At 49.0% G+C, this 24,630-nt stretch overlaps 1 protein-coding gene across 1 annotated transcript in view; it reads right to left on the reverse strand.

Moving 5' to 3' along the window:
• Positions 1 to 24,630, reverse strand: part of TM9SF4 (transmembrane 9 superfamily member 4) — a 38,659-nt gene that overhangs the window by 13,979 nt on the left and 50 nt on the right. The window contains exons 2-12 of the mRNA XM_089660205.1: positions 17,035 to 17,148; positions 16,849 to 16,948; positions 14,872 to 15,040; positions 13,322 to 13,451; positions 10,857 to 10,980; positions 9,331 to 9,449; positions 5,789 to 5,900; positions 5,641 to 5,711; positions 5,426 to 5,558; positions 2,893 to 2,974; positions 569 to 644 (exon numbers count right to left, since the gene is read on the reverse strand). Coding sequence (XP_089516331.1) covers positions 569 to 644; positions 2,893 to 2,974; positions 5,426 to 5,558; positions 5,641 to 5,711; positions 5,789 to 5,900; positions 9,331 to 9,449; positions 10,857 to 10,980; positions 13,322 to 13,451; positions 14,872 to 15,040; positions 16,849 to 16,948; positions 17,035 to 17,148 — 1,230 coding nt within the window. The remainder of the gene's footprint in view (positions 1 to 568; positions 645 to 2,892; positions 2,975 to 5,425; positions 5,559 to 5,640; positions 5,712 to 5,788; positions 5,901 to 9,330; positions 9,450 to 10,856; positions 10,981 to 13,321; positions 13,452 to 14,871; positions 15,041 to 16,848; positions 16,949 to 17,034; positions 17,149 to 24,630) is intronic.

Genomic DNA, 24,630 nt, shown 5'->3' on the forward strand with positions numbered 1-24,630 from the left:
AAGGAAGGCGATTATTCATGGAAAGTGTACAAAGAAAATTCTGCAGCAAAAAAATCCTGACCTGAACCTGATGTAAACCTGACCTGTAAACCTGACCTGAACCGCTGAACAACTACTGCGTCAATTAGCTGTGAAACCTGAGCTTCAATCTGCACCGTATATGTGTAAACCAGCTCTTATCCCCGGTTCACATATCCGTGTTCCTGCGGTCCTTGTTTTGCGCGGGCGCGAGAGCCCATTGATTTGAATGGACACCCGTGCCCCGTGACACGCAGGGAAAGAAATCCCTGCACTTCTTCTGAAAACACACCCCGCATGGGAACCTCAGTTTCCAGGACGGTTGCGATTTCCAGTGCGGGCGGCGTGTCATTAAAATTAATGGCACACGCCCGCGCGTCCACATTCCTCTGTGCGGGTGGTGCGGCTGCACGGATTTTTGTGTGGATCTGCAGAGGCACCACCCACACAGATGTGAACCTAGCCTGAGAAGAAGCAGCAAACCTTTCTGCTTACTGGCCATCCGCTTAGAAATAAAACGAATGTTACACTAGGAAAACTGATTACTCACACAAAATGCTCCTTTACGCCACCGATGCCCCTTCAGTGTGCGATACAAACGTCCGGCGAAGTACCCACCAAACACACTGTGAAAACAATCAAAAATCGTGAAGGGAATAGAAAAAACAAAAAAATAAAAAAAACATTAAAAGCTAACCTTTAGCCAAACTACAGACATGAAGTATGAATTAGATTTGCTTGACAAGCGATAAATACCATTCAAAACAGGTTCTTCCTGATTCCAAACCATGCAGCATCGAGCAGTCTCTGTAATTTAACCCCTTGACGCCGTCGTCACACAAATATGCGGCCTCATGGAACTGGGCTTTTTTCCGTGAGGCCGCATATTTTCGAACCTGTCTTTGTGCTGGGAGAGCGCCACACTGCGCGCTCCCAGCACAAAGACCGTGGTGTCACTGAGAGCCCCGGGTCCCGTTCTAACGAATGGGACCCGGGACTCCCGATTCCGGGTCACATGATCGCTGTGATAGCCTCTGATTGCCTATCACAGTGATCAGTTACTGTGCAGCCCGGCACCCTTGTTTTTTTTTTTCTCTCTCTATGAATGGAGGAGAGAGATACATTGTATATATCGAACCTGTCTTTGTGCTGGGAGAGCGCCACACAGCGCGCTCCCAGCACAAAGACCGCGGTTTCACTGAGAGCCCCGGGTCCCGTTCGAACGAATGGGACCCGGGACTCCCGATTCCGGGTCACATGATCGCTGTGCTAGCCTCTGATTGCCTATCACAGTGATCAGTTACTGTGCAGCCCGGCCCCCTTGTTTGTTTTTTTCTCTCTCTATGAATGGAGGAGAGAGATACATTGTATATATCGAACCTGTCTTTGTGCTGGGAGCGCGCCACACAGCGCGCTCCCAGCACAAAGACCGCGGTTTCACTGAGAGCCCCGGGTCCCGCTCTAACGAATGGGACCCGGGACTCCCAATTCCGGGTCACATGATCGCTGTGCTAGCCTCTGATTGCCTATCACAGTGATCAGTTACTGTGCAGCCCGGCACCCTTGTTTTTTTTTTTCTCTCTCTATGAATGGAGGAGAGAGATACATTGTATATATCGAACCTGTCTTTGTGCTGGGAGCGCGCCACACAGCGCGCTCCCAGCACAAAGACCGCGGTTTCACTGAGAGCCCCGGGTCCCGTTCGAACGAATGGGACCCGGGACTCCCGATTTCGGGTCACATGATCGCTGTGATAGCCTCTGATTGCCTATCACAGTGATCAGTTACTGTGCAGCCCGGCCCCCTTGTTTTTTTTTTCTCTCTCTATGAATGGAGGAGAGAGATACATTGTATATATCGAACTCCTGGCATAGAGAGAAGAAAAAAAGTTTGTAAAAAAAAAAGCTAAATACATTATTCAAAAATAAAAGAAAAAATAAAGAAAAAATACCGAGATCAAGGTTTGATCTAGTTCAGTGCCAGGGTTATTGTTTGGGTCAAGGTCAGGATTTAAAAAAAAATTGGTATCGGTGTCAGTTAGTGTCAATGTCTGTGTGTTTTAGGACAGAAAAAAAAAAGACAAAAACAAAATGCACACTATTGTTTCTGGGCGGTATTACGGGTACAAACATTATTATTATTATTATACAGTATTTATAAAGCGCCAATAGTTGGCTCAGTGCTGTACATTACAAAGGGGGACAGAACATGTGACAGAACAATAACAATACAATACACGAGGGGTTCGAGGGCCCTGCTCTTTGGAGCTTACAATCTAGGAGGGAGGGGTGGTGGCACAGGAGGAGATAGCTGTGGGGGATGGAGTGGTAGGAAGAGTGGAGGAGGTCGGCAAGTTAGCAGGGGGTGGGGTAGGCTTCCCTGAAGAGCTGGGTTTTCAGGGTGCGCCTAAAGGAGAGGAGAGTAGGTGATAATCTGATGGGTTGGGGCAGGGAGTTCCAGAGGATGGGTGACACCCTGGAGAAGTCCTGGAGGCGGGCATGGGAGGAAGAGACCAGGGAACTAGAGAGGAGGTCTTGTGAGGAGCGGAGTGTGTGTGTTGGGTGGTACTTGGATAACATCCACATATATGGTATACCTGCGATCTTCAAGAGCTGGAGAATTTATTTTGGGTTGTTCTTTGGTGGTGGGTTATGGTAGTAACAAGAAACACACAGCTAAATAAAAACAATTATTGTTTTTTTTACTATTTTGGGCCAGTTTTCTTTTGATAATAAAAAAAAAAAAAATCAGGAGATATCCATTACCATTTACCACCAAATGAAAGCCCAATTTTGTCCAGAAAAAAAACGCAGTATAATCCCCCCGGCTGTACAAAGTAGTTGTGATGATATGGACGGTTTTACTAACTCTTACCCCATAAACATGAACAGGAAGCAGGCTGTGGTCATAAGCGCACCTCTACTGGATGGAGACAGCATTCCCAGCATGGCCACAACTACGAGACAAAAGACATCACACATCATCGCAACATAATAAATATTTCTCAACATAAAACCCATTACCGCTGACCTAGCAGTCAGAGAGCCACATGCTCCACCATTACAGGGGGGGTCAGGTCATTGTTACTCTCCTAATGGATAAATGATGGAGTGAAGGAAAGATCAATATGTGAGTCTGTGGAAGTCTGCAAAGGGTGAAGACACGTAAGTGCCCACCGATGACAAATTTACAGCTGTAAATGGCTGACAAAAGGAAGTCTCAGCCCCCTCGCCCTCCAGAGGATTTACCCCCCTTCCTGACCGGGCCATTTTTTTGCCATTCAGCGCTGTGTTACTTTAAACGGACAATTGAGCGGCCGTGCAAATTTATTACCCACAAATGGAGCTTTGTTTCGTTTGTATTTGATCATCTGTGCGGTTTTTCGTTTTTATGCTATAAACAAAAAAAGACCGACAAGTTTGAAAAAAAAAATTTAATTTTTTTTTTACTTTTTGCTATAAAACATATCCAATAAAAAAATTTTAAAAAACAAATTTTTATATAAATTTAGGCCAAAATGTATTCTGCTCCATGTCTTTACAAAAAAAAAAATCCCAATACGTGTAAATTGGTTTACGTGAAAGTTATAGCGTGTACAAATGGCGGTAGATATAATGGAGTTATTTTTTTTTATACTAGTAATGGAGGCAGTCAGCGACTTATTGCAGGACTGCAGCACACACTCTGACATTGGGGGGAACTGACTATCACTGACATCCCCAGTGACACCAATACATTGATCAGTGCTAATAAAAAGCACTGACACTGGGCAGGAAGGGGTTAACATCTGAGGCGATCAAAGGGTTAACTGTGTGCTGTATGTGTTTTACTAGGGTGGCATGCTGTGCAGAGAAATACCAAGCAGCATGTCCATGCTGACAGGAGAGAGTCCTATGTTGCTTACACACAGGTCTCTCCCCTGTCGGCTTTCCCCAACAATCGCTGAGTGTCGACCGGGAATAACTGGCCGGGACCCGTTGATTGACATCTGTAGCTGCCAATAGTGGCATAGGTAGGGTGGCGCGTGTGCTCCCTACCCAGAAATGCAAAATCACGTGTATATATATATATATGTGATTTTGCACAGCCCTGTTGACCTGCAGCAGTACGTCTGCTATTGGGCAGCAGGCAATTGGTTATACATTGAATAGTCTAAGGGTTTTACTTGCATAAAGGAACAGATGAGCATCTGTATGTATAATAATGGCAGCAATGCCAAGCTGCGGTTTCTAAAGCAAAATCCTCTCTTGTATTAAAAGAGGTATAGACTCTATAGAGAGATATTATTTTTCCCCCGGTACAAATCATTAGTAATACCTCATCTGGAATATGCAGTTCAATTTTGGGCACCAATTCACAAAAAGAACATTGGGGAACTGGAGAACGATCTCCATGTATAATACATAAGGGGGGATATGAGCTCCATGTATAACACATAAGGGGGGTATGATCTCCATGTATAATACATAAGGGGGGATATGATCTCCATGTATAATACATAAGGGGGGATATGATCTCCATGTATAATACATAAGGGGGGATATGATCTCCATGTATAATACATAAGGGGGGATATGATCTCCATGTATAATACATAAGGGGGGGATATGATCTCCATGTATAATACATAAGGGGGGATATGACCTCCATGTATAAATACATCAGTGGTTCATATAGTGAACTCGGTGTAGAGTTATTCATCCTGAGGTCATCATAGAGGACAAGGGGGCGCTCTTTACATCTGGAGGAAAAGAAATGTAATCTCCAAACACGGAAAGGTTTCTTCACAGGTGCTGCACGGTCAAGAGCTGTGAGAATGTGGAATAGACTCCCTCCAGAGTTGGTTGTGGCCAGCTCAGTGGATTGCTGTAGGAAAGTCCTGGTTTCTTTCTTGGATACACAGAATATAACTGGATATAACATTTATAGGGAAAGTTGATCCAGGGAATATCCGATTCCCTCTCGGGGGATCAGGAAGGAATTTGTTCCCCTGCAGGAGCAAATTGGATCGTGTTTTGCTGTTTTTTTTGCCTTCCTCTGGATCAACTGTGGGTGTAGGATTATAACTTTTTTTTTTTTTATGGTTGAATTGGAGGGAATTTTGTATTTTTTTAAGCCAAAACTAACTATGTAACATACCACAGTGCTGCTCAGGCCTTCCATTTTAGACCCTCGTCTGTCTCCCAAAGACCATTCAGCCAGACTAACTATGTATATGCAAGTACACAATGCATATGTGTAAAGATCCTGCATCGGTCAGACTGAATTTTAGCAGGCGTCTGGGCTTGGCTGTACACTACTCATGAAAAAGGCATCTTCAAGGATGTATTGGTCTTTGAAAAAAAAAATTGCAACTGACCCTCCTTATAGTCTCCAGCCAGTAACACCTCAGCCCTGCCATACTCACAGATCACAATCAGCACCATACAGAAGAGCTGAATTCCAGAGCCTAGCAGAGAGCTAAGGATCATGGGATACTGGGGTGGCCGGAAGACGTCACCATGGACCAGCTTCCAACCTGATTCTTCCATGGTGTCCTCCTGCAGAGAAAAGACAACAGAGGCGTCAGCCAACGCTGAAGTCACATGACAGAGGCAAACTGGCATCAGCCAAGGCACTTACAATATCATCCTCCTTGTTATAGTTTGCTATGTCCTTCCTTAGTGTTCGGATTATAATCATGCTGAGAATACCTGATAAGCAGAAGACAAACATTACCATCTAAAAGATAAGCCAGCCGAACATTGCCCCAGCAGCCCCCCCTGCTTACCTGACAGGAAGAAGACAACGACCACAGAATTGATGATTGAGAACCAGTGAATCTGTACATCGCTCATGGTGAGGTAGGTGTCCCAACGAGATGCCCACTTGATGTCACTTTCCTGATGGTAGAAAACAGAAAGATGACAACCGAGCAATAGCTTTGTTACCCATAATCCCTTTAACCACTTCAAGTCCGGACACTTTCCCCCCCTTCCAGTCCGGACACTTTCACCGCCTTCCAGTCCGGACACTTTCCCCCCTTCCAGTCCGGACACTTTCACCGCCTTCCAGTCCGGACACTTTCCCCCCTTCCAGTCCGGACACTTTCACCCCCTTCCAGTCCGGACACTTTCACCCCCTTCCAGTCCGGACGCTTTTACGCCCTTCCAGTCCGGACGCTTTCACCCCCTTCCAGTCCGGACACTCCCCCCCCTTCCAGTCCGGACGCTTTCCCCCCCTTCCAGTCCGGACGCTTTCCCCCCTTCCAGTCCGGACGCTTTCACCCCCTTCCAGTCCGGACGCTTTCACCCCCTTCCAGTCCGGACGCTTTCACCCCCTTCCAGTCCGGACGCTTTCACCCCCTTCCAGTCCGGACGCTTTCCCCCCCTTCCAGTCCGGACGCTTTCCCCCCCTTCCAGTCCGGACGCTTTCCCCCCCTTCCAGTCCGGACGCTTTCACCCCCTTCCAGTCCGGACGCTCTCCCCCCCTTACAGTCCGGACGCTCTCCCCCCCTTCCAGTCCGGACGCTCTCCCCCCCTTCCAGTCCGGACGCTTTCCCTCCCTTCCAGTCCGGACGCTTTCACCCCCTTCCAGTCCGGACGCTTTCACCCCCTTCCAGTCCGGACGCTTTCACCCCCTTCCAGTCCGGACGCTTTCACCCCCTTCCAGTCCGGACGCTTTCACCCCCTTCCAGTCCGGACGCTTTCACCCCCTTCCAGTCCGGACGCTTTCACCCCCTTCCAGTCCGGACGCTTTCACCCCCTTCCAGTCCGGACGCTTTCACCCCCTTCCAGTCCGGACACTTTCACCCCCTTCCAGTCCGGACACTTTCCCCCCCTTCCAGTCCGTACGCTTTTACCCCCTTCCAGTCCGGACACTTTCCCCCCACTTACAGTCCGGACGCTTTTACCCCCTTCCAGTCCAGACACTTTCACCCCCTTCCAGTCCGGACGCTTTCACCCCCTTCCAGTCCGGACACTTTCACCCCCTTCCAGTCCGGACACTTTCACCCCCTTCCAGTCCGGACACTTTCCCCCCCTTCCAGTCCGTACGCTTTTACCCCTTCCACTCCGGACGCTTTCCCCCCACTTACAGTCCGGACGCTTTCACCCCCCTTCCAGTCCGGACGCTTTCACCCCCCTTCCAGTCCGGACGCTTTCACCCCCCTTCCAGTCCGGACGCTTTCACCCCCCTTCCAGTCCGGACGCTTTCACCCCCTTCCAGTCCGGACGCTTTCACCCCTTTCCAGTCCGGACGCTTTCACCCCCTTCCAGTCCGGACACTTTCACCCCCTCCAGTCCGGACACTTTCACCCCCTTCCAGTCCGGACACTTTCACCCCCTTCCTGCCCAGGCCAATTTTCAGCTTTCAGTGCCATCACACTTTGAATGACAATTGCGCGGTCATGCAACACTGTACCCATATGAATTTTTTACCTTTTTTTTTTTAGACAGATAGAGCTTTATTTTGGTGGTATTTATTCACCGCTGGGATTTTCATTTTTTTTTGCTATGTTTTTGAAAAAAAGTGTTTTTCTTATAAAATTTTGCAAATAATATTTCATCATAAATCTTGGCCAAAATTTATTCCGTTATCTTTTTAGTTAAAAAATAAAAATAACCCATATTCGTTTATAACCAAAAATTATAATTTTTAAACTTTTGTTTTTTACAATTTTTTAATTATTGGTTTTTTTTACATACTGTCACCCTAGCAGTACAGTGTCAGCATGGTGACACTGTACTACTTGTGGGGGGTGATGAAGATTTTTTTTTTTTTACACCGATTGCTTTTACACCCATAAAGGCTGTAAAAGCAATCATTTCTCCTTCTCTCTGGCTGCATTCTTGCAGCCATTGAGAACTACTGTGTGAGCTGTGATTGATGGCCTTGTACCATGTGACCTCTGTGATCATTCACAGATTTCACAAGTAGTAAGTAATGATGTCAGAAGTGACATCTTGCTTACTACTCTGCATGGGATTACGGATTGGCCAATCAGTGTTCACATGATCAGGACCTCGCACAGAGGTCCCGTACGACGATCGGGTTTCCACTGTGTCCGGAGGACACAGCGGGCACCGGATCGCGGTGCTGCGCGCTCCCAGGGAGCACGCACAAGCAGGGTGCGGGGAGGCCATTTATAAACGTCCACCCGACACTGCACTACCACCGTCCGGCCGTTTATATACAACGGCCGGACAGGAGGTGGTTAAGGTCCAGTTCACACCTATGCGTGTTGCAACTGATGCGTTTTGTGGAGGGTTTTTGGCAAAAGGAAAATACTGAATGCGACTTTGATGCAACTTTGGGCAGCACAGTGGCTAAATGGTTAGCACTTCCACCTGGCAGTACTAAGGTCGCTGTTTCGAATCCCAACCCCAGCATCACCTGCCTGGAGTTTTCATGTTCTTCCTGTGACTGCGTGGATTTCCTCTGGGTACTTTGGTTTCCTCCCACACTCCAAAAGACATGCTGGTAGGTTAATTGGATCCTGTCTAAATTGACCCTAGTAGGTGTATGTATGAATGTGAGTTATGGACCTTAGATTGTATGCCCCTTGAGGGTTAGGGACCTTAGATTGTACGCCCCTTGAGGGTTAGGGACCTTAGATTGTACGCCCCTTGAGGGTTAGGGACCTTAGATTGTGCGCCCCTTGAGGGTTAGGGGACCTTAGATTGTACGCCCCTTGAGGGTTAGGGACCTTAGATTGTACGCCCCTTGAGGGTTAGGGACCTTAGATTGTACCCCCCTTGAGGGTTAGGGACCTTAGATTGTACACCCCTTGAGGGTTAGGGACCTTAGATTGTACACCCTTGAGGGTTAGGGGCCTTAGATTGTACACCCCTTGAGGGTTAGGGACCTTAGATTGTACGCCCCTTGAGGGTTAGGGACTGATGTGAATATACAATATATGTATGTAAAGCGCTCCGTAAATTGACGGCGCTATATAAGTATTTGAAATAAATAAACTTTGGCACTCAACGTTGCATCAAAGACACATAAAAGTAGTGACAGATGCTTTTCAAAGTCACTGCGACTTTGAGAATGTTCCTGCCCTACTCTGATGCGACTTAACCCCTCTGGTACTCAAAGTCGCACTCAATACTTTCCTATTGTAAAAAACGCAAAACAAATCAAAAACTCTCACGTTCCATTGAAGTCTATTGCACCAAAAATACAATCTGCTGCAGGGAAAAAAAGTCCCTGACTCCCGGCTGAAAACGCATAGATGTGAACGAGTTCCATAGGAAACCATGTTAAATGGACTGTAGTGCAAAAAGCACTAAAAAGGCCTAACACGCTAGCACAGCACCTCCATGTTCCTACCTGCCAGTGCACAGAGTACGTGAAGAGCACTTTATTCTCCTTTGCGGGGTCGATCTCCAGGGGGGCAGAATTGGAGCTTTCTGGTACTATGCAGGCTCCTTCTTCCTTCCCTTTCAGACCTGAGACACAAAAGGATCAAAACAGATTTAGGTCCTAACTGGATTACCTTTAGGTAAAATACTTGCCCCTCAATAAATAAAATCCTTGTCTTGGCTCTATTCTAATTCTTTGTTTCACCTCGGTGCTGCTGATCTCCTGCACAGGAAATGCCTGAACAAGGAGCTTCATTGGCAGGATCACCAGGAGCTGAACTCCGGCCTTCCCTTCAGTTTTGCACAATTGTATCGGTTCCTCTCCTCAAATTGAATCCTCTGATTTCACTGCACACTGTGAGCCTCTCGCAATATGCAATAGAAGCTGCAGCAAGTCAGATAGAGTCCGCCTCATTTCATGGCTGGAGGACACTGAGCACCATCTACCCCTTTCCTCCCCAGGCCTGCCCCTTTCATTCATTGATGCGTTCTTTTACACATGGCGGGTCGACACCACATGTGGGCATTACCCAGAGCAGCCTGCATGCAGATACAGTCTGCTTAGGAAAGCATACTCCTCCAGACTGACAAACAACCATCAAGGAACAATAATATTGTCCATTGACGCCGAGCGCACGCAAATGTGCGGCCTCATGGCGTCTGGGCCTTGACACCAAGCGGCCGCACATTTGTGTGCAATTAAAAAAAAAACATGCTGAGAGCGCACGCCATGCGCACATGTCCGGTACTCACAGATCATGTGACTGTGATAATTTCCCGATCATGTGACCGCCGTGACACTGAATCACGGCGGTCACATGACCCTAAAACCCCGCCCCGCCTCCCGGCTTCTGAATCCCTTAAAGGGTTGGGAGGCGCTGGTGCCAAGGGATAAATATTGCGTTCTGTGCTCATTTCCAACCCCCACATTAAAAAACGCACTGTAGTTGTGGTCTGCAGCAGGTGTCAATGAAAAGTTGATGACACCTCAAATGAAGGCCGCTAACGCAGTGCGTTTGTCTGCAATGGATCGCGTTGTACATACGTACCATGTGATCCCATTGCAGTATTGCACATGCACTACTTTTCATGCGGTCCATTCAAAATGAATAGGCTCAAGTTGCACTGCACCGCATGTGAATCGCAAAGCGCCATTCTGTGTGATTCCTGTTGTGAGCCACCGCTTAAACCCCTTGGCGCCTGGCCCTTTAAGGGTTTCAGAAGCCGGGAGGTGGGGTTTAGGGTCATGTGACCGCCGTCACATGATCGGGAAAGGTCCCGATCAAAGAGGAGATCGGGACCTTCCCGTGAGTACCGGACATGTGTGCCGGGAGCGCGCAGGGCAGGTGCTCTCAGCACATATACTTTTTTTTTTTATTAATAGAACGCAAATGTGCGGCCGCTCGGCGTCTAAGCCCAGACGCCGGGAAGCCGCACATTTGCATTCGGTCGGCGCCAAGAGGTTAAGGCTGACTAATGGACACACATTATTACCTTCCACGCTGATGCTTTGGGGTACCACCTCGAACCTCACCACCCTAAATGTGGGCTCTTGATTCTCCTCCACTTCCTCCCGATGGAAGTACAAAAGGAAGGACAAGTGATTGTGCAAGTAGAACTGAAAAAAAAAAGAAACAGATGATGAGGTTGGTAAATCCTCAAAATATATGTAAACAGATTCTTTACTAGTATGTTTAAAGCTGGCCATTGACAGATCGAAATTTCAGTCGGTGTGTGTGGTCGTCCCCATTTTTGACGTGGCATAATAAGGCTTCATTCAAACGGCTGTAAACATTTTACTGATGTTATTACACAAGTTCTCCAGGAGAAACGTTCCTGCATGTATAGTAAAATACTTGCGTGTAGATGCGCCCAAATGCATAAAGATGCATATGCGTCTTGTTTTTATGACCTTTGTATATGTGAATGAAAACTAAAAAGCATAACAGATTATAAACCTGTCCCCCGCAAAAAAAAAAAAAGCAATAAAAAGGTACAGTTTATCTAAATGCAAAACATTTTTTGGTTTCAAATAGATTGCTGAATTGTTAGAACCCCTGCCAGGTTTACATTTCTGTCTATGTGCCTGTTGGGGAGATGCACCCTAGATATTTCTACAGAACTGCTTTGGGGGGAAGGGGGGGAGGGCACTACTGTGAGCGGTTGAGGACATTGCTTTGAGGGGGCAAAAGAAACTACTGGGGGGGGGGGTTCAGACACTACTGTGGGGAGGTTGGAAAAGAACACTGCTTTGAAGGGCCAGAGAGGCAGAGGACACTGTGGGGGGACAGAGGATAATATGGTAAGAGGGGGAAGGGGAAGTGATGTGAAAGGGGGCAGAGGACACTACCTTGGGTGGGTGGGGGGGGGTGCAGGACACTACTGTGAGGGACAGAGAACACTGCTTTTGTGGGGGGGGGGGGGATACTACTGTGGGGGGGAGACACTACTGTGGGAGGAGTTAGCAGGGGGAGTGATGTAAAGGGAAGCAGAGTACATCACTTGGGTACAGTGAGGTGAAGGGGGGAGGCATTGGACACTTCTGTGAGGGGGCAGAGGATACTATTATGGGGGAAGGGGGGGGGCACTACAGTAAGGGGGCAGAGGTCACTGCTGTGTGAAGGTGGGGAGGCTGGCAAAGAACACTGCTACGGGGGGAGGGGGGTTGGGAGTTACTTGGGAGAGTGTTCTGAAGGGTTGCGGAGGAAACTACTATGAGGGGGCAGAGGATACTATTGGTGGGGGGGAGTGATGTGAAAAGGGGCAGAGAACACTACTTTGGGGGGGCAGGACACTACTGTGGGGAGGTTGTCAGTGAACACTGCTATGGGGGACGCAGGACACTACAGCACTGAGCTGCAGAAAACACTGCTGTGGGGGTGGGAGGGGGGGGCAAAAGACACTACTGTGGGGGTAATTACTTGGGGTAGTGATGTGAAGGGGGGCAGAAGACACTACTGTGGGGGTAATTACTTGGGGTAGTGATGTGAAGGGGGGCAGAAGACACTACTGTGGGGGTAATTAATTTGGGGTAGTGATGTGAAGGGGGGCAGAAGACACTACTGTGGGGGTAATTAATTTGGGGTAGTGATGTGAAGGGGGGCAGAAGACACTACTGCGGGGGTAATTACTTGGGGGAGTGATGTGAAGGGGAGCAGAGGACGCTACTGTGAGGGGGCAGAGGATACTATTGTGGGGGAGAAAATGATGTGAAGGGGGCAAAGGACACTACTTTGGGGGGCCAGACACTACAGTGAGGGGCAGAAGACAATGCTTTAGGAAGGTAGGGAGGTTGGCAGAGAACACTGCTATGCTCAGTGATGTGAAGGGTGACATTAGAAAGAATACAGCGAGTGAGTGTAGTCAATCTATGGAGGAGCAGCTGTGTCACCTTGGCACAGGAAGTACCTTAGAACTACAGTACACCTCCCGGTCTTCTCATCTCCATAACACAGAATTAACCTGGGCAGGTTTGGGAAGATTGCTGGATATAATAAAGGCAAAGTAAACAGGGAAGTACTGGATTTCTGGCAGGATCAACCGGTGTTGTATCACAGTTATCATTAACACTTTTATATCTAACAGATCACAAGGGACCAAATATGAGAAGTCCATTGTGAGGATCCCTACATACACTATGCCAGAGATCTCCAAACTGGCTCCTTGCTTGCCCTGATCCGGCCCTTGGGGCATTATTCCCCCTAGTGTTACGAGACACTATTCCTCCCACTGATACAAACAACTGGACATAATTCCTAACACTGAAACCAAAAGTGGGGCACTATTCTTCCCCTGCTATCAAAGATGGAGCGCTGTTTACTCTCCGTGGCCACAGTCCGGCCCCCCTAAAGTCTGAAGGACAGTAAACTGGCCCTCTTGTTTAGAAAGTTTTGAGACCCTCGTTCTATGCAATGAACACACCAAGCCTCAGTACTTATAAGTGATAACGGCACATTTACCTTGTTGTTGTCAGTGAACCCCAGTCTGTATCCATGTTCAAACTGGACTTCCCGCTCCTTCTTCTTTTCATCTTCCTCGTGGCCAAGATGGGCATCTAGCCTAGTGGCTACCGGCAGGTTATCCGCTATTCTAGATACACATACACATAGGAAGATGCATTATGGAAGCACACACACATACCTTCTTTCCAATAATGAACACTACTGAAGCCACTACTGAGCCTTCACTTTAAGTGCAAGTGGGGGTGCTATATTCTTGTTTACAAGGCGCCAGAACCGGAAGTGACATAGTGACGTCGCTCCGGTCCTCCAAGGGCATAGAGATGAGTGGAGGCCATCTTTCCATCACTGATCTCTATGCCCAGCGCCAGGATCGTTCGATGGGTTCTCAGTTACCCTAGGTTCACATCTGTGCGGGTGGTGCCACTGCGGATCCGCATGAAAATCCGTGCAGCCGCCCCACCCACACAGAGAAATGCGGACCCATGGGCAGGTGTTATTACTTCTAATGGCACGCCGCCCGCACTGGGAAACGCAACCGTACTGAGAACCGTGGTTTCCGTGTAGGCTGCGTTTTCCAAAGAGGTGCAGGGACTTCTTTCCCTGCGTGTCACGGGCACGGGAGTCCATTGAAATGAATGGGCTCTTGTGCCCGTGCAAAACACGGCCCACGCGGCCGCATAGATGGTGACACTGTACTACTTGTGAGGGGTTATGAAGAGTTTTTTTTTTTTTAACACTGATTGACTGAGCAATCAATTCTCCTTCTCTCTGGCTGCATTCTTGCAGCCATTGAGAAATACTGTGTGAGCACAGATTGGTCACAGCTTGTCACATGGTACAAGGCTGTTGTGAATAGCCCTGTACCATGTAATCTCTGTGATCATTCACAGATTTCACATGTAGTAAGCAATGATGTCAGAAGTGACATCTTGTTTACTACTCTTCATGTGATCACTGATTGGCTAATCAGTGATCACATGATTGGGACCTCTCAGAGGTCCTGTACAACGATCGGTGTTCCACTGTGTCCGAAGGACACAGCGGGCACCATATCGCGGGAGCGCGCACAAGCAGGGGACGGGGAGGCTGTTTATAAACGGCCATCCACCCCTGCACTGCCACCGTCCAGCCGTTTATATACAACAGCTGGACGGGAAGCGGTTGAAGGGAATTCATTGGGGTCACCAGAACTACTGTCCCCTATTACTGTTCTGGAGACAAACCAAAATGTAGGTTTTTACCTTCAGTTTTGATGAATGGTAAAAAGGACAAATAGAGAGGTTGAATATGTCCCTAAAGAGGGCACAGACAGCAATAAAAACCAGACAGGGGGTCTAATCCACCTCCACTATATTCAAATGAAAAAAAGTTTTGCTTTAGTTATACTTTAAATGAAAAATGAATACTTGTTTCACTGATGATAAAAAAAGAACATCTTCCATGCTAGGGAGGAGGCTGCGCTGCATACATGGAGCAGCCACCAATGCTGCGTGTGACAGTAAACTGCTCAGGATCTTGTACCGGGGGGGGGGTAGATGGTAACTCACAAGTGGACGTAATAATCCTCCTGGATGCGCTCGGCGATCAGTTTGCTCTGTTCCTTAGTCAGCACCTGGGGCTTGCTGGGCGGGGTACACAAACTCTCACACTTCTTATCATTGTTCATCAGCACCTTGAAAGGTGTGTTGACTATGCGATCACCGCGGAGTACCTCACCTAATGGAGGAAAACAATTCATAAAAAAGAGCTCCAAGCAAACACTGTAATTCACATGGCGTACTAATCACATCATCAGTCATGTGCCACAAACATAGGGAGTGTGTTTGCTCTCTGATCTCCGACCTTCAGCATCACTACACTGGTTTAACCACTTCCCTACCGGGCACTTTTACCCCCTTCTTGCCCAGGCCAATTTTCAGCGCTGTCGCACTTTGAATGACAATTGTGCAGTCATGCAACACAGTACCCAACCAAACAGACAGAGCTTTCTTTTGTTGGTATTTAATCACCACTGGGTTTATTTTTTGCTAAACTAAAAAATACTGAAAATTAAAAAAAAAGAAAAAGTTTTTTCTTAGTTTCTGTTATAAAATTTTGTAAATAATTTTCCTCTTTCACTGATGTGCGCTAATGAGGCTGCAGTGATGGGCATTCACAGGCTGCACTGATGGGCATTGACAGGCATTGGAGCTCACAGGCTGCACTGGTGGGCACTGACAGGCATCAGTGGTGGGCATTGACAGGCGTGGGCACTCACAGGCTTGGGCACTCACAAGCAGCACTGATAGGCATAGACAGGCATCACTGGTGGGCACTGACAGGCATGGGCACTCACAGGCTGCACTGATGAGCATTGACAGGCATCACTGGTGGACATTGACAGGCATGGGCACTCACAGGCTGCACTGATGGGCATTGACAGGCATTACTGGTGGGCATTGACAGGCATGGGCACTCACAGGCTGCACTGATGGGCATTGACAGGCATTACTGGTGGGCACTGACAGGCATGGGCACTCACAGGCAGCATTGATGAGCATAGACAGGCATGGGCACTCACAGGCTGCACTGATGAGCACTGATGGACATTGACAGGCATCACTGGTGGGCACTGACGGGCATGGGCACTCACAGGCTGCACTGGTGGGAATTGACAGGCATGGGCACTCACAGGTTGCACTGATGGGCATTGACAGGCATCACTGGTGGGCATTGACAGGCATGGGCACTCACAGGCTTGGGCACTCACAGGCTGCACTGATGGGTATAGACAGGCATCACTGGTGGGCATTGACAGGCATGGGCACTCACAGGCTGCACTGATGGGCATTGACAGGCATGGGCACTCACAGGCTGCACTGATGAGCACTGATAGGCATTGACAGGCATCACTGGTGGGCACTGAAAGGCATCACTCATATATGGCACTGATTGGAACTGTTAGGTGCCACTGACTGGCACTGATATATGGCATTGATGTGCACTGGTATGTGGCATTGATGGGCACTGACAGGTGGCAATTATGGGCACTGAAAGGCAGCACTGACGAGGCTACACTGATAACCAGGACACAGATGGTCAGTGTAGATGTCCCCTCTGAGGAATGCAGCTTATCGGCTCTTACTGCCAATAACCAGCATTTCCTATTTACATACAATCAGCTGTGATTGGACTGATCACGATAGATCCTCCGTCATCGGCTCTTTACTATGATCCGCTGTGTCCCAGGGACACAGGGCACCACTGATCGCCACGCGCCCCCGAGTGCCCTTCTAAGCCTTTGGCACACAGATGCAATAACTATCCTCTCTTAGGAAACCCCTTCTAATCTATCTACAGTGAGCCAATTAGCATAACTGCCAGGGGGAAGAATACTCCTTCCATTCTGTGGTCATTGGGAAGAACCCCCTTTTACAGACAACTAAGATGATCATTGGTGTCAGTGGTTATTTATCTGACAGTCAGAACCCCTAGTAACCTCTGACCTATACCCTCCACACTGGTATGTCCGGGTTAAAACTCACCCAGATTCTCTGCCTTGTATGTGATCTTGTCTGGCTGACAGAAAGGCAGGGAGTAATATTCGTAGGGCAGCTGGGTCCGGGAGCTGGTCAGTTTCACAGCCTAGTAGAGAAAACAAAGAGAGGACACATGTCAGCAAGCAGCCGCCATTATTTAACAACAGGCGGACCATATGAAAGGCGTCTCACCTTAATGTCCACAGGGGCATCCTTGCGGAAATTGATGGGTGCCACGCCTGGTACATAGAAGGCACATGTCCCATGAAGTAGGCTGAGACTGATCAGCAGCCACGCATACGTCACCTAACAGAAAACAAACATTAGCATTATACATCCATAAAGAGGACCTGTCTACAAATGTGAGAGCTTCCAGGAGTGAGAAAAACAGTTTACTGGAAGCCACACCCAAGTCTACGGAATGAGATCAATGAATATTTGATGAAGCAAATGATCAGCTTCACACAAAATGACAGTACGTGTCCCCAAAACACAATTTACACAGCATGTGTACGCTCTAAAGCAGGGGTGTCCAAACTATGGCCCTCCAGGTGTTGAGGAACTGCAAGTCCCATGAGGCCTTGCAAGACTCCGACATCCACAGGCAAGACACCCAGAGGCATGATGGGACTTGTAGTACTTCAACAGCTGGTGGGCCATCGTTTGGAGACCCCTGCTGTAAAGTGTGTACGGTGTACAGAAAAAAGCCTCGTCATTGTCATGTGGCCAAAACCCCCTAAAGACATGGAGACTCTACAGACCTCGTCAACAGAAGCCAAAACCCCCGATATGGAAGTGAAAGATATTATTTTAAATCGTAATTGTATTACAAACATTTATATAGATCTGACCATTTACACAGCACTTTACATATTGTACACTCACATCAGCCCCTGCCCTCAAGGAGCGTACAATCTCATCTACCCTACAATCTCACATACATACTATGGCCAATCACAGTCGGCCACAGATGGTTTGAATCTCAGCCACTTCAGCAGGGACCAGACGAGATGCAAACCGTATATGGGAAAACCGATTGTACCCAAGTTGATTGTTCTATGACATGGGTACAACCAGAATGTCAGATTTTTACATGCGATTACGACATGGGTACAACCAGAATGTCAGATATTTACATGCGATTACGACATGGGTACAACCAGAATGTCAGATTATTACATGCGATTACGACATGGGTGCAACCAGAATGTCAGATATTTACATGCGATTACGACATGGGTACAACCAGAATGTCAGATTATGACATGCGATTACGACATGGGTACAACCAGAATGTCAGATTATTACATGCGATTACGACATGGGTACAACCAGAATGTCAGATATTTACATGCGATTATTGTCACTGTGTAATCACTGTGTTCGGACGTCCAGAACCCTCTCCCTTCTCTTTCTCTCTCCCTTCCTTCTCTCTTTTACTCCCCCCCTCTCTCCTCCCTTTCTCTCTCCCTCCCTCCCTCCTCTTTCTCTCTCCCTCCACCCCCCCCTTCTCTTTCTCTCTCCCTCCCTCTCTCCCTTCTCTTCCCCCCCTTCTCTTTCCCTCTCCCCCCCCCCCTCCCTCCTCTTTCCCTCTCCCTCCCCCCTCTCTCCCTCCTCTTTCTCTCCCTCCCTCTCATCCCCCCATCAACACAGATCTGTGCCTTGCAATAATCCTGTCTCTGAGCTCTGCAGGCAGTTGCTTTGACCTCATGGCTTTTGCTCTGATACAGTATGCATTGTCAGCTGTGAGGCGATTCATAGAGAGGGGTGTGCGTTTCCAAATCATGTCCAATCAATTTAACCCCTCATCCTCCAGAGGATTTACCCCCCTTCCTGACCCGGCCCTTTTTTGTGATAAAGCGCTGCGTTACTTTAACTGACAATTGCGCGGTCATGCAACGCTGCACCTAAATGACATTTACATCCTTTTATTCAGGGAGGAAAGGGCTAGTTAATGCTAGAGGCCCTCAAGCCAGGATATGAGGCGGGGGCTCCATCTGACTTTCTGCAGTTTCTAAGGCACATTGTGAGGAGCTCACAGTGTGCTGAGAAATCCATTTCCGTCCAGGAGAGGAGGTGATACAACTGTGCCAACCCACGGAACCAAGACGACAAAAACAGAAAAACTTCCTCTGTGTTCTGACCTGATCATCAGCTCCATCGCAGCTTCACCGACACTTTCACTCTCCACCCAACTCAGATTTTTGACAACATTCCTCTGGTGTACGGGAAATAGTTTTGAAAAAATGTAAGTCATGCCCCGTTTTCTGATGCACTGAAGGAGCGGTGGAAATCTTCTCCCATCCTTCAAGGATCTTACTACTTTATTTTTCCACTGATCCTTCAATGAACAGCACACAGACTGCGATACGCATCAACACAGGGCAGCACAGTGGCTAAACGGTTAGCACTTCTGCCTGGCAGTACTCGGGATGTTGGTTCAAATTCCAACCATGGCATCACCTGCCTGGAGTTTGCATGTTCTCCCTGTGCCTGTGTGGGTTTCCTCCAGGTACTCTGGTTTCCTCCCACACTCCAAAGACATGCTGGTAGGTGAATTGGCTCCTGTCTAAATTGTCCCTGGTATGTGTATGTATGAATGTGAGTTAGGGACCTTAGATTGTACACCCCCTTGAGGGTTAGGGACCTTAGATTGTACACCCCTTGAGGGTTAGGGACCTTAGATTGTACGCCCCTTGAGGGTTAGGGAACTAAGATTGTACGCCCCTTGAGGGTTAGGGACCTTAGATTGTACGCCCCTTGAGGGTTAGGGACCTTAGATTGTACGCCCCTTGAGGGTTAGGGACCTTAGATTGTACATCTCTTGAGAATTAGGGGACCTTAGATTGTACGCCCCTTGAGGGTTAGGGACCTTAGATTGTACGCCCCTTGAGGGTTAGGGACCTTAGATTGTACGCCCCTTGAGGGTTAGGGACCTTAGATTGTACGCCCCTTGAGGGTTAGGGACCTTAGATTGTACGCCCCTTGAGGGTTAGGGACCTTAGATTGTACCCCCCTTGAGGGTTAGAGACCTTAGATTGTACGTCTTTTGAGAATTAGGGGACCTTAGATTGGACGCCCCTTGAGGGTTAGGGACCTTAGATTGGACGCCCCTTGAGGGTTAGGGACCTTAGATTGTACGCCCCTTGAGGGTTAGGGACCTTAGATTGTACACCCCTTGAGGGTTAGAGACCTTAGATTGTACACCCCTTGAGGGTTAGGGACCTTACATTGTACACCCCTTGAGGGTTAGGGACCTTAGACTGTACGTCCCTTGAGGGTTAGGGACCTTAGATTGTACGCCCCTTGAGGGTTAGGGACCTTAGATTGTACGCCCCTTGAAGGTTAGGGGACCTTAGATTGTACGCCCCTTGAAGGTTAGGGGACCTTAGATTGTACGCCCCTTGAGGGTTAGGGGACCTTAGATTGTACCCCCCTTGAGGGTTAGGGACCTTAGATTGTACGCCGCTTGAGGGTTAGGGACCTTAGATTGTACGCCCCTTGAGGGTTAGGGACCTTAGATTGTACGCCCCTTGAGGGTTAGGGACCTTAGATTGTACGCCCCTTGAGGGTTAGAGACCTTAGATTGTACGCCCCTTGAGGGTTAGGGACCTTAGATTGTACGCCCCTTGAGGGTTAGGGACCTTAGATTGTACGCCCCTTGAGGGTTAGGGACCTTAGATTGTACGCCCCTTGAGGGTTAGAGACCTTAGATTGTACGCCCCTTGAAGGTTAGGGACCTTAGATTGTACCCCCCTTGAGGGTTAGGGACCTTAGATTGTACGCCCCTTGAGGGTTAGGGACCTTAGATTGTACGCCCCTTGAGGGTTAGGGACCTTAGATTGTACGCCCCTTGAGGGTTAGGGGACCGTAGATTGTACGCCCCTTGAGGGTTAGGGACCTTAGATTGTACGTCCCTTGAGGGTTAGGGACCTTAGATTGTACGCCCCTTGAGGGTTAGGGACCTTAGATTGCACGCCCCTTGAGGGTTAGGGACCTTAGATTGTACGCCCCTTGAGGGTTAGGGACCTTAGATTGTACACCCCTTGAGGGTTAGGGACCTTGATTGTATGCCCTCTGATACAGTATGCACTGCCAGCTGTGAGGCCTTTTAGGCCACGTTCTGATTGGATCCACCTGCTCGTTTTTCAGGCGGACAACAACGGAACCTCTATGGAGCAGCGGGTGTAAACGGTCATGTGTTCATTCACACCCACTGCCATCCAATCCATTCCCCTTCCACCTGTTGGCTCAGATGGCAGTCAGATGGAAACGGACAGGTGGTCTGTCTCCATCCGACTGCCCATAGAGGACAGTGGGCTGTGTCTGCTCTGCATAAGCGGAGCGGACACGGACCGGTCATCCACTTATTCAGCGGGGATCAGCAGACAGACCCCCCCCAGTGAGTAAGTGGATCCACTGATGGGTCCGCCTTGTGTGACCCCCGGTTCACATCTATGCGGCCGTGCAGGCCACGTTTTGCTTGGCCACAAGAGCCCATTCATTTGAATGGACTCCCGGGACACGCAGGGGAAGATGTCCCGGCACTTCTTTGGAAAAAGCAGCCGAGGTTCCCAGTACGGTTGCGTTTTCCAGTGCGGGCGGAGTGCCATTAGAACTAATGACACCCGCCCGCGGGTCTGCAATTCTCTGTGCGGGTGGTGCGGCTGCACAGATTTTCCTGCGGATCCACAGCGGCACCACCCGCACAGATGTGAACCTGGGGTTAAAGGGGCCTAGGTGTCTGCCTTTCCAAATCATGTCTATTGAAATGAATAGAACGCAGGTGGATTCCAATCAAGGTGTAGAAACATCTGAGGCTGGGTTCACACCTATGCAGTTTGCCTTTGATCTGTGTCTGCAGTGTTTATTGCGGTGCGTTTTGCACATGCGTTTTTGATGAGTTTTGCGTTTTTTTCCAACTTATTGCTGGGCAGATTAAAACGCAAAACGTCTCAGAAACGCACTACATGCTTTTCTGCAGCACCTCCATTGAAGTCTCTAGAACCAAAAAAGCATTCCCAAGTAGGGGGCGCACGAGCCCTACCTGCGCCGCCATTCGTAGCTGCAGCTGCCAATCACCGGGTCGCGGCTGGTAATTACTCACCGGCGCCCAGTGATTTCCGACGATCACCGGGGAGGACGACTGCTTTGTTTACTTTGGGCTCGTTCACACTTGGCTGTTTTACCAACGCTTGCCAAACGCCCCTATAGCGTTTGGCAAGCGTTGGTCCGGCGCTTGCGGAGCGTTTTTTATTGCTCGGCAAACGCTTCGCAAACGCCACATGCGCGGTTTAGCGGCGGTTGCTAGGCGTTTGCCGAGCGTTAATACCACCCCACAAACGCGTGGTGTTACCGCTCCGCAAACGCCCCACAACCGCGTCGCAACCGCACACGGCGGCTGTGCATTTGCGGAGCGGCACCATAGATGACAATAGGAGGCTTCAACGCCTCCTGACTCGACCAGAGGCGTCCGTTTTGCCGCGACGCAACACAAACGCTCCCGTTAGAACAGCACCATGTGCTGTAATGTGCAAGATTGGCAGAGGCGTTTGGGAAGCGGTAAAAATGCTTCCCAAACGCCTCTCTGCCACCTGCACACAACGCTAGTGTGAACGTAGCCTAACAGCCCTCCTCCCTGTCAGCTCAGGCACACTGCTCTGGATGGCTATGCACAGTACAGCCATCCAGAGCAGTGCGATTAGAGTGAATTGCACACATCCCGCCCCTTAGTAAAAAAAAAAAAACTCCCCAGCACACAGTTAACCCTTTGATTGCCCCTCATTGTTAACCCCTTCCTGCCCAGTGCCATTAGTACAGTGTCAGTGCTTTTTATTAGCACCGATCACTGTATTGGTGTTACTGGGGATGTCAGTGACACCAAGTTTTCTGCAATCCCGCTATAAGTCGCTGATCGCCACCATTACTAGTAAAAACAAAAACAAAAAAAAACACAGTATATATACCACCATTTGTAAACGCTAAAACGTTAATGTTTTGGCCTATATTTATATGAAATTAGATTTTTTTTTATTGGATGTTTAATGACAAAAAGTCAAAAATATTTGTTTTCTCAAACTTTTTTTTTTATAGTACAAAAAAATAAAAACCGCACAGGCGATCAAATACCACCAAAAGAAAAAAAGCTCAATTTGTGGGGAAAAAAGGGACGTAAATTTCATTTGGGTGCAACGCTGCACGACCGCGCAATTGTCAGTTAAACTAACGCAGCGCTGTAACGCAAAAAAAAAATTTGCCTGGTTAGGAGGGGGGGGGGGGGGGTAAATCCTCTGGAGGATGAGGGGTTCAATTGATCGGAAATGATTTGGAAAGGCACACACCTCTCTATGAAAGGCCTCACAGCTGATAATGCATACTGTATCAGAGCAAAAGCCACGAGGCCAAAGTAACTGCCTGCAGAGCTCTGAGACAGGATTAATGCAAGGCACAGATCTGTGTTGCTGGGGGGATTGTACATTTCATTTGGGTGCAGCATTGCATGACCGCGCAATTCAGTTAAAATAACGCAGCGCCGTAATGCAAAAAAATGGCCTGATCAGGAGGGGGGGGGGGGGGGGGGAATCCTCTAGAGGGGGAGGGGTTAATGAGAAAAAAAAATGAATTTAAAACTGTAGCATCAGGCTGCAACATAACATTGAAAAAAGTGAAGGGGGTGTGAATACTTTATGAACGCACTGTATCTATTCTACCTTACACCTCTGACTCCGTAGTAGATCGCTTACTATGAGGGCGTTCAAGTCAACCCGAGTCTTTTCCTTTTCCAGGTATAAAAATGGATGCCGGAGTGGCGGTACTACACGCAGTAGTGAGGGGCGTGTCCTATTACTGATAGGCGGCGCACATGTCGCGGGTCTGTCCAGAGACCGGTAATCAAGATGGCAGACAGCAGTGTTAGTGTGTGCATGGGACAGCGTGTGGGGAGGACGTTTCTGGTGAACGAAGGCAGAAAACCCGCAGAGATCTACAGACTTCAGGCCCAGTCCCATCCACTAGAGCCCCCTGTGTATGTATAAGGCTGGGGCCCCGATACTGTCAGGAGCCCCATAAGTAGATCAACTAGAGCCCTGTGTATGTATAAGGCTGGGGCCCCGATACTGTCAGGGGCCCCATAAATAGATCCACTAGAGCCCCCTGTGTATGTATAAGGCTGGGGCCCCAATACTGTCAGGGGCCCCATAAATAGATCCACTAGAGACCCCTGTGAATGTATAAGGCTGGGGCCCCGATACTGTCAGGGATCCACTGCTGCTCCTGTATGTACATGGCTGGGGCCCCATACACTGTATCCATTGAAGGCCCTGTGTGTATCTATGGCTGGGGTCCCATTACTGTCATCCCGTGTGTATATGGCCAGGGATCGGGGCCCTCATGCTGTCAGGGACCCCATACACTGGGTGAAGTGGGAGGAGCTCTCCTGTTGCTGTTATAGTATGGTCAGGGGCCCCCAGTCCTGTGTAGGGCCCCACCTCCACCCTGAGCAGGAAGGTGAGGCAATGAGGCATCTTTTCCTCCCTTGTATTCCCCACAGTCGGTACCAGGGGGCCCCCCGTGCTCTCAGGGGCCCTCATCCCCTCCACACAGAAAGGGCTGTTATGGTTCTGCACTTCCGGGATGTCAGCCCCCTTGACACCGACTTCCGGTTCCGTCCGGAGCCCCCCTCCTCCCCCTCACCACGTTGCCCTCACCGGGCCCCCGCCTCTGCCCAACTCCCCCGGGGTCCCCCCTCTCCCGCCCGGGGCCCCCTAAGCTCCCCTAGCCGGGGACTCA

The sequence above is a fragment of the Staurois parvus genome, unplaced genomic scaffold, assembly GCF_062004578.1.
Source record: "Staurois parvus isolate SC_StPar_1 unplaced genomic scaffold, SC_StPar_1.0 ptg001214l, whole genome shotgun sequence".
Classification (NCBI taxonomy): Eukaryota; Metazoa; Chordata; class Amphibia; order Anura; family Ranidae; genus Staurois; species Staurois parvus.